At 34.2% G+C, this 10270-nt stretch overlaps 3 protein-coding genes across 4 annotated transcripts in view; all 3 read right to left on the bottom strand.

Moving 5' to 3' along the window:
• LOC105129379 (uncharacterized) overlaps positions 1-8144 on the bottom strand; it is an 11810-nt gene extending 3666 nt beyond the window's left edge. Inside the window, exons 1-9 of one of the 2 annotated variants that reach the window (XM_011031406.1) lie at positions 7570-8144; positions 5872-6529; positions 5131-5573; positions 4413-4532; positions 3163-3228; positions 2947-3057; positions 2284-2360; positions 1301-1368; positions 25-91 (exon numbers count right to left, since the gene is read on the bottom strand). In XM_011031406.1, coding sequence (XP_011029708.1) covers positions 25-91; positions 1301-1368; positions 2284-2360; positions 2947-3057; positions 3163-3228; positions 4413-4532; positions 5131-5573; positions 5872-6529; positions 7570-7635 — 1676 coding nt within the window. In that variant the 5' untranslated portion in view covers positions 7636-8144. The remainder of the gene's footprint in view (positions 1-24; positions 92-1300; positions 1369-2283; positions 2361-2946; positions 3058-3162; positions 3229-4412; positions 4533-5130; positions 5574-5871; positions 6530-7569) is intronic. The other variant, XM_011031405.1, reaches the window with a different exon arrangement.
• A 575-nt stretch (positions 8145-8719) lies between these two features.
• Positions 8720-10270, bottom strand: part of LOC105129377 (glutathione transferase GST 23-like) — an 18720-nt gene continuing 17169 nt past the window's right edge. Inside the window, exon 3 of the mRNA XM_011031401.1 lies at positions 8720-8939. The gene's annotated coding sequence lies outside the window, so the exon portion shown is untranslated. The remainder of the gene's footprint in view (positions 8940-10270) is intronic.
• LOC105129375 (glutathione transferase GST 23-like) overlaps positions 8720-10270 on the bottom strand; it is a 12097-nt gene continuing 10546 nt past the window's right edge. The window contains exon 3 of the mRNA XM_011031399.1: positions 8720-9030. Within this exon, the coding sequence (XP_011029701.1) occupies positions 8945-9030 (86 nt within the window). The 3' untranslated portion in view covers positions 8720-8944. The remainder of the gene's footprint in view (positions 9031-10270) is intronic.

The following is a 10270-nucleotide window of genomic DNA, read 5'->3' as shown; positions in this document are numbered from 1 at the left end:
GCTTCATTTTTTTTCTCTGCCTTCCTGCTAACACAAGCTGACTTTTCGATTACAGAAGCTTTATGAAGCTTGGATTGCAATAGTTTCTTCTCTGTGACATAAAAATTATGATGAGTTGGGTGAAAACATTAAAAGAATATGCAATACATGTGAGATAATTGATAATTTCATTTTTTTCACCCAAAAATAAATCTTATTAGATGGAAGACTTGTCTGACAGAACTGTAAAAAAAGTCACCATACCACTTATCAATTGATCTGAAACGTAGCACTAAAAAAGAAAACATAAGAAGTATACTCCGAAATCATGCAAAATAATTATGCAGATCATATTCGTTATTAAAGTTATCTGAGCTCTTGAAATTGAAAAGGCCTCCTAAGATGAACAAAGTACTAATTAGCTATACCAGTTTTAAGAAATGCTGTCTCTTCATAATCAACATGGAGATGATTACAGAATCCCATGCAGCAAATATGCATTCAATGGCATCATAAAATATCATGAAAAAAAAATATGGTTATTATCAAATCTTTCATTAACCTGTCTCTAGTTTGAATGGTTATCATCTAAGATTTCAAAGAAAGCAATGACAACTGAAGAACAGAATAACTGTACGTCTAGATTACAAAGAAAACAGTGACAACAGAAGAATAGAATAGCTGTACTTCATATTAATAATAAAAAGGTCCTTTCAAAATAGTTTGAGGAAGTTTAAGTAAGTTTCTTGGTTTTCCTTCTCATAGCAAGGCACAAGCACACACATGCAGGCACACTGTATGCTAAGACAGGTTTTGGGTCACAAGTTTTTAGAGAACTATAAGATGAACTGTGTGTGAGTGTGAGTGTGTGTGTTTGTGTGTCAGTTCCCTTTGTGCATGCAAATATAGGAGGATCTACAGCACAATGTCCCTCTTTTAACATCATTCCTGATTCAATTTAATTTTATAGACAAAACAAGTTCTCTAAATTTTATAACACAAGTATACTATACAAAACGGTAGAGGAGAAATGTCTTCTCAGTGATTCCTATCCCTTTTCAGCCAAACAAGGTGAAAAAAAATCTATTTGAGGTGTCTCTTCCATCTGATACACTTCTCATCCCTATTGGGTATGAAGTTGCAAGGCATATTTTTTTTCAGTTTTGAATTAGACCAAATATTTCTTTTGCATTAGTCCATCCAGTTCATCATCCCACCCTTTTCTAACTTCTCACTCTTTTTAAACCTCATTTTAGCATGGTCAACATATATATATAGCAATAAGAATTTCCAAAGTGAACCAAAAATAAGGTGATGCTACCTTCTTGGAGAGCATCAATTGTCGACTGCAGATCCTGACGATCCTTCTCCAGGCTGGACATTTTCTTTCTGCAGGATTCAATTTGAAAAAACAACTGTCAAATCTTCTTTAATTTCAGAAAACATATGAAAAACAAAAGCAACAGGAAAGGATGATATAGGATTAATGCAATTTTTTGTCCAATAAAAGGAGAGGGGAAATATACTGGAACAAGCTAAACAGGAGTTTCAATTTCTCTTTTGCTAAGTATCAATATAAAAGACTGTAAAATTTATTTGGGAGGAAGAAAATTTAGGTCAACTATACAAAACTTAGATTTAAAAGAAAATGAAAGAGAAAGAGACATGGCACCTAGATAAGAAACCATACAGGCTTTGCAAACAAGCTACCCCTAACGACAACTATTTTCACTCCTCTAGCCAACATATACATCAAAAAACAGATGCTCATGATCTTGATAATTAAGTATCTATTTCAGGATCCAAGTTCAAGAGAGTGGGAGGTGTGGCATCCTAGTCTGCTTGATGCCTGTCCTTGGTTCTCTTTCAACGGAGGTATGTACATCATTAATATATAAAAAACAAGAATCCCTACCCTAAAGGGAAAACTTTTGGCTAACTGCTGCCATTTTGTCCCTTTGGAACTGAAGATAAAGCCTTCCTTTTTTAGGCATGCATATTTCATTCAATCATGGAAATGTGGTTGATTTGCTTGCACCACAGAATCCATATCTCCCAAAAAATGGTTACTGCTATCTCCCAACATAGCTAAGCTCCAATTACATGGATAAGTGTTCCAGAATTCATATAAAACAAAATCTTGCTGGTTGCACAAAATTTTCCTTTATATCATTTTTCATTACAAACCCAATTAAAAGTCCACCAACATAAAGATGCGCACAAAAAACACTACCAGAAGATCAAGTAAACTGAAGATGTGCATCTCAAATCCTTCATCTTCAGTCAAGAAAGGATAAAGCATACTTGTAAGAAGTTATCTCAGTCTGTGAGCTCTCCAATTGCCTCTCCAGCTTTAGCTCGCTAGATCTTAGTCTGAGTGCCTACACAAGCAAGTTAGAGAACAAACTTCAGGGAAAGAGAGAAGTAGCCAAGGCCAATAGTGTAGTCACTATATTATATTTGCATGTTATTGGTATCAAAAGGAACCACACCATTAACTGACTGATATATTGCAGAGATTCTTTTTCATATTTGGAAAATTAAAAACTCAAAGCACCCAAATGTAGTGCAGTTTTAGTAAGATTAGAACATTGTGTTATCATTCCATCAATTTAATAAAGCATTTCAATGTTTAACTTCACAAAAATTTAATTTCCGTGCCTCAGTAAAGAACAATTTTTGATAGAGAGATATTTACTTGGTAGACAGAAACTAATGTTACAAAATTATGAGTGAGCCATGAAAAAGATGCACATAAGACAAAAAACAATGGGTCAAATGCAATTGAAACAATGTTATCATCTATCCTGTCCGAATGAAACTTGAGTTGCATTCCTTCATTAATATATTCCATTTCAATCACATATTGTTCACCAAGAATGAAAAGGTGAGGGAAGATTGGAACTATCATCTTGAAAGACGAGAGCAAAATGAAGAAGAGCCAAGAATAAAAAGAAAATTTAATACCTTCTCTTCCAAACCAATAACCTCAGAAGCCAGTAGCTTAGCTCGTTCATCAGCAGCATTGCACTCAAGCTGTGCATTTGCGCATGCAATTTTGGCAGACTCAAGTTCCACCTGATAACATCAATGGGCATAAAAACAACACAAATGTAAACGACCACAGATACCAAGATGGATATTAGCATAACTAGCTATAAGCAAGGGAGAATCACTTCTAACCAAATGGGCCTTGATTTCTTCCTGTAACTGCTCCATATCAGATTTCAGTTGGTTGACAACACCTCTCTAGTGAAAAATCCAATGAAAGTATTAACAAATTAAATTAATAAACCAAAAGAAGTGTCAGGCATAATCAAACAGCCACTGGCATATTATAGAAACAACAGCTCCATATCAGATTTCAGTTGGTTGACAACACCTCTCTAGTGAAAAATCCAATGAAAGTAATAACAAATTAAATTAATAAACCAAAAGAAGTGTCAGGCGTAATCAAACAGCCACTGGCATATTATAGAAACCACAACACTGCAATTGCTATAACATTCTGGAACTGGATGCCAATTTCAACGTCCACACAAACCAACTAGCTAGCAACCAAGCAGCTTTGATGTTGTGGTATGAGCAAAACATAGTGTAACCTGACAACACAATTTATGCACTCATGATGAACTACTTTAAGCTTTCTGGAAATATTTTTCCACTTGCATCCAAGGGAACTGAAAAATTATATGCAAAAATACATGTTGCATTAAAGTGCATGTCAAGTGGTGTATTCTTTACAACAAAATCCATACAAAGAGCTAGCCAAATCCTCTATTCAGATTTGAAATGTATAAAGAACATATAGAGATGTTTGGTTTATCAATAACGGTTCCAATCTCAAGTTCCACAAATATTGTACTCGGAATTGAAATATATACGAAACATCAAGAGATATATTTGGTTTAGCAATGAAAAATTCCGAGATATATTTGGTTTAGCAATGAAAATTCCAATCTCAAATTCTCATTGTAACGGTAAAGTTCAAGTCTCAAAGTTAAACATTGAAATTTCTAGTAAAGAATATAATAAGAACTTTACAGAAACACCGTTGTAAACACATACAAAAGATGAGAAAGGCATAAACCCAACATCCCTAAGAGAGCCCGATAATATTTCTCAATTGTTAAAACTCTGTTTCACTCAAAATTGAAATTTTATAATTAACCTAACTAGCCAAATGGAAAACAAAAATAAAGAAAAGACTTTTGTTAGATTTCCTTCATTATTTCACGGAAGCTATCCAAAGAAAAAATTATCCCATCCTTAAAAAAAATTCAACTTGGCATATTTTTCTTCTACATAAGATGTTAAATAATGTATGATAGGAACTACAGCAATAACAAAAAGGTCGACAGATATTTATCCTCTTTTAACCATTAAAAAGAATGAGAATGCAGGAACAGCAGAAACAGATTTTGAGTGCCTACCTGTTGGTTATAGCTATCTGTCAATGATGAATTTTCAGCAGCCAAGGACTCTGCTAAAGCACGTGAAGCTTCAAGAGCTCGTTGCAAAGAGAATTTTTCTTGCGTCAAGTCTTCAATATGCTGCAATAACAAGACCAACAGAAAAAAGACTGCAACTGTAATGGAATGAATCCATGGCAATAATCTCAGAGAAGTGACAACAAAAAGTTATAATAACCAGCAAAACATGATGAAACAAAATCTGATAGTATACTCATGGTTCACTGGAAAACAAGTTATAACAACCAAAAAACATGTTGAAGCAAAAGGTTCATTTGCATCATGGAATGTACCTTGACTGCAATTCCTACATGTAATCTTCCTTCCAATCAAGTTTAGTATTATTGTTCCCACCACTCCTGTCAAAGCAGGGGCTGTTTAATGTGATGTTTTCCACACATTCCATTTGGATAGGATGTTTTCCGCACATTCTATTTGGATAGCATTTCAAAGGACCCAAAACATAGTCTAGGGAACTTCTTATTTGTGCATCATGATACCACCAAGTCATTGACAAACATATATTTAATAAGTTTTGAAACTTAGATACTTGATTTTATAATATTCAAAAGATTGCACTTCCAGAAGCTAAATTCAGAAACTTCCAAGTCAAAGCCAAAAAGAGAATAGCCAAGAAAGAAGTATACACTGAAAATTAAATAAAACAAAATAGGGATACCTGTTCCAGAGCAGAAAAATCTTCATTTTGCTTGGGCAAATAAAACTCGTGATTTCTCTCCATACTGTTCTCATTAGCATTAGTGACCCCATTAACGGGCGAAACTGAAAATGGTGTTGCATGATCAAATGAACTAGGCATACTTGAAGGCATCAACTCTGAAAAATTCCTGGCAGTTTCAGTCTCCACTGGCAGCTTCTGGAAAGCAGATGATCCTAGAGCATCAATGCCATTGGATTTTGAAGTATTGATTATAAATGACTTCTCTGGTTCAGAATGTCGGAAAGAACTCTGAGAAGACGATCTAGACACGTTAAGAGAGTCAAGGAAAGATGGACGAGATCTCCTCTTATTGCTTTCAGATGTGACTGAATATTGAGGCACATGATTCGAGGAGATCTTGGCATCTGATTTGAAACCTGTGGATTCAGATGTCTGCAAAGCTGTATCATGCACATAACGCAAATTACTAGTGAAGCTAAAATTTCTTTCTTCAAGATCAGAATTCTTTGGGATAATTGAAACATGTGTCTTGCTCAACTTCAGAATTAGAATCTCTCGGGTTGGTATTTGGTAGAGGAGGGTTCACAGTAAAACACCAGAAAGTGACAATTTACTTAGTTTTCCCCATAAAATAAAATATTTGATAAAGTTAAACATCATAATGTGCTGTTTATACAAACAAGCAGACATGGAAGTCCAGGAAAAAATATGCAATCCAAAAATAGGAAAGAGACATACCAGCACTGGCAAGGGTGCTACTATCAATGGGCTTAAAGGCTTGCTGTTCGAAGCTGGCAGAACTTGGAAGTGAAGTAGGAAAACGAGAACTATCATTTATAACCGCGGAATCCTTTAAAGAGGTGTCATCTACTTTTGATTGGAACAATTCCCTTCCATAAAGGCTAGATTCACTAGTTATGCCATGAAAACTACGGGCAATATAATGGTCAGTTCCCTGTTTGCTCCTTGAATATAATCCAGAGTCATTGTTCATTTTTTCTGTCTCTTGGTCATACTTAACATTGGGTGATCCAGCAAATCCTGAAGCATCATGCCTGTTAGAATCATAATTATTTGTGTGTTTCTGTGTTATACCTGAGAAAAATGTACTATATTCACTCAAAGAAGGAATATTAGGATCTGCATTTTGTGAAGAACTTTTTTCAACTCTCTCTGTAATATCAATTGGGTTGCCATTGTTCATAGATACACCATTGGGTTCGACATTTCTGCCAGGTCCATCAGACATGCCAACTCCATCTGAATCTGTTAGCTGTATGTGTTCGGTCTCTAATGATTGCTTCTGATCTAGGCTCACATCCAAAGCATGAGGTTGGCTGGTGGATGCAACTTTCTTGACTCGCTCTGCTGCCTTTTTCTTTCGGAACTCCTCCAACTGCAAAAGAGCACGTAGACAAAGGGAAAACCTCTTACAAGTTAAAATTTATGTTTTAATCAGATGACAAACAAAGCAACAGCACTAAAATGGAAGGGGTTGAGAAGTAGGAGGCTAATCAAATGAGGGGCATGTTACTTAAGTGCCAAATATGTAGTCTAAGCACCTCTAAATAAATGCAAACATAGAAACATGTGACGGGCAATAAACAACTTCTGCTTCTAAACCTGAGAGGGCCATCAAAGACCCCTCACCAAAGCAGAGTCTCAAAAAGAGATTGGATGTGCACAATGTGTGTTTTTTTGTATTGCAATGGAGGTATTTGGAAAAGTGCTTTTTAGATGAAAAGGCACAACACCAAAAGCATTAAAAAGCAACCCAATTGAATGTTACCCCAAAGGATTGACCACTAAGAATTCTAGTGGACCACAAGAATCATCTGAAGAAGAGTTGCATGAAGAGAATCATGTCTTTCATTGGCTTAAAGTTAATTCCAACTCATTCAGCTCCAAATCATCATCACAAAATTGGTTTCTAGTCTTTCCTGACTGCTTCCACTTGTTTGTGTATAATAAGCACTAATCATGGAGTTATACAAATTTTTCATCTTTAAAGAATTGCATTTTATTTCTGGCTCGCCAACCAGACCAGGTATGCTTAAAATCATAACAAAATCCTCAAAAACAATAAAACCAGTATATAATTCTACGTTCTTTCTCTAATCCAATAATCTCATATTCACAAAAATTAAACACATCGACTCCCCTACCGCCACACAAAAAAAAGGCAATCGCAGCAACATGTTTAACTCGGATCACGAGCACAGAGGTAACGAGAACAAATAATTTTATTTCATCACAACCACAAAATACTCAATTCCCAAAAAAAATACGCCTCAGTTATCTAATTACAATCTCAAATCAGTGGCCCAAATAGCTACATGCATGTTTCTTCCTGCACATTTTGCAAAAGAAAATTCACGATATCAAAATAAACTTAATCAATTGCATGAAATCAACCAATCAAAGAATTCAACATACCCGTCGCTTTCCTGCTTCGAGATGCTCCAGTTTCCGTGAGCTCGGCAACACCCGAGCCGACGCCATTTACCCCTCAGAAAATGAAATCCCCAATGCTCATCCGATTTAACAAATTGTCCACAATTTGTTTTCTTTTCTCATCAAAGAGTAGCTCTCACCAATCACCATAAAAAAGAAAGAAACTGAAAATTGAATCCAGATCAAAAATAAATAAATTAAATGAAATATGTAATTCCAAGAGTTTAATGGTGAGTGAATCCGGATTTAGAAATTTAATTTATTGTCAGGAACGAGGAAACCCTAGACTCTTTTTGTGTACGGACCACAAAAAAAGGGGTCCGATTTGATGGAGTGAGAGAGAGGGGAAGACTGCTGTTTGTTGCGTGCGCAAATAACATTGCGGGTGCAGCACTGCTGCAGGTCCAGCAGACCTCCTTTGTTTCCTCCCTGTTTTTTTTTTTTTTTTTTTGGGGGGGGGGAGGGGTGTTTGACGTTACGAGTTTATACTTTGGGGGTTGGGTGCGTGGGACAATATTACATGCCGCTGCGTTTAAAATGACGTCTGTGAGATCTTTTGTTTTGCTAAACAATATTACATGCCACTGCGTTTAAAATGACGTCTGTGAGATCTTTTGTTTTGCTAAACAATATTACATGCCACTGCGTTTAAAATGACGTCTGTGAGATCTTTTGTTTTGCTAAGGTTTTTGTTTTTAAAAGTTTGTATTTTAAAAGTTTAAAAAAAAATAATTTTTTTATTTTTTATTTTAAATTAATAATTTTAACTATTTTCATATTATTTTAATATACTAATATCAAAAATATTTTTAAAAAATTATTTTCAAATAAAAACTATTTTAAAAAATTATTATTATTATACTTTTATATCTTTATTATTGTTGTTATTGTTAATAGTATAAAAAATATTTTAAATTAAATTTTTTTCAGCCTTTTAATTTCAAAAATAAATTTTAAAAGATATAAAAATATATCTTAAAAATTAATTATTACTATAATATCAAACAAGCTTTAATTATTTTTTATAAAATAAAAACGAGTTCTGGGCTTTAAAAAAAAAATTGGTTTCTGCTGATGTGGTTAGTTCATGATCGATGATGAATGATTAGGTTGACTTGCCGAGCTGTTCTAATAAAATTGATTAAGGAAAAAAAAGTAAATGGAAAGGAATATAAATGAAATACAACAGTGTTTATACACCAATCCGGAATTTAATGCAGTAGCTCTGCATCAACCATTATGGAGTGTTCCAGTAGAAAAACAACCTCAGCTACAAGAGAAAAACCATCCATGGAATTATGGAAACGAAAAGGTGAGACATACATTGAATATTTCGCATCCACAAGCATAATATAGGCTACTTGTTCATCTTTTTCTCCCTGACACCTTTCATATGGAGTAGCAGCTTATCATTGTCGGGAATGTTTTCTTTAATCAGAGGAACTTCAATGAATGGAATCAATTGTTTTTTCCCAGGACTGCTACCAGATCAAATTAAACATTGTAGGCCTCATGAACAGTTACAAAATATATACAAGAAGATGGATCTCGTTACCTTGGTAGCTCCATATTGAATCCAAAACCGAGCCATGGCTCTCTCGTAAGGATCTGTCGGTAGCAATGGATTCTCCGGCCATGTTTCCTCGATGTATTCAAGGATAACAAGAGACTCCGCAATTGGCTTGCCACCATGGACGAGTACAGGGATAAGCTTGTAAACTGGGTTATACTTCAATAGCAGTTCACTTTTATTCGTGAGGTCTTCTTCAATATACTCAAACTCCACGCCCTTTAGTTTCAGAGCCCATATAACTCTGCAACTAAAAGGGCTAGCCCAGAAACCATGCAGCTTCACATCTGTCATCGTTCCAATGAGATCAGTATGCAAGTCTCCTGCTGTGCCAAAGTCTTCTTATAGCGACTCTTGGCTTGCGCAATAAGTTTTGGATGCAAGAAACATTTTTTTCTATTGCAAGTATTGACTTGACTTGGGCCCTAACTTTGATTCCGAATTTTTTTAATTTAACTTGGACATCGTAATTTGGTAGTAATTCTTGAATAATCTCGGATGTGCACATGATGATGAAACGAGATTCATCAAACAAACAAAAAAACAAAGAAAAGAAACAAGATTCATTTCAAACAAATTTGAAGTTATGTTAAAATTAATGAAAATCACAATCTGATTAACTTTTTGAAAATTTTTATTTTTTTACTTGAAAATATGTTAAAATTAATAAATATCATTGAAAATTCATACTATAAATTTGTTTTTTTTTTTTTTGGTTTGTTCGTCACTGTGTGAATTTATTTTCCTTGCAAGAAACACTAACTTCTTTGTAGAAAGTTAAACTCTTTGAACGTATTCATGCCTAGCCTTTGGCTTAGGTGGTGGATATGGACACATTTAGAGTGTATTTAGTGTTGTTGTAAATGTTGTGGTTGTGGTTTGAAAAAAATTATTTTATAAAAAGTACTTTTAGTTGAAATTAGTTTGAAAAAATAGATGTTTGGTTAAAACCGTGATTGAAATTGAAGTTGAAAAAAAAATAGTTTAATATGTTTGGTTAAAAAAGCTTTTGAAATTGAAGTTATAAAATAATTTTTAAAAATATATATTAATATTGATGATTTTAAATTTAACTATTATAGAATTAATTACTCCTATTATATCATGAAATAA

Source organism: Populus euphratica, unplaced genomic scaffold (assembly GCF_000495115.2).
Source record: "Populus euphratica unplaced genomic scaffold, PopEup_1.0 scaffold18.1, whole genome shotgun sequence".
Classification (NCBI taxonomy): Eukaryota; Viridiplantae; Streptophyta; class Magnoliopsida; order Malpighiales; family Salicaceae; genus Populus; species Populus euphratica.
This window is presented reverse-complemented; position numbering and strand designations above follow the sequence as displayed.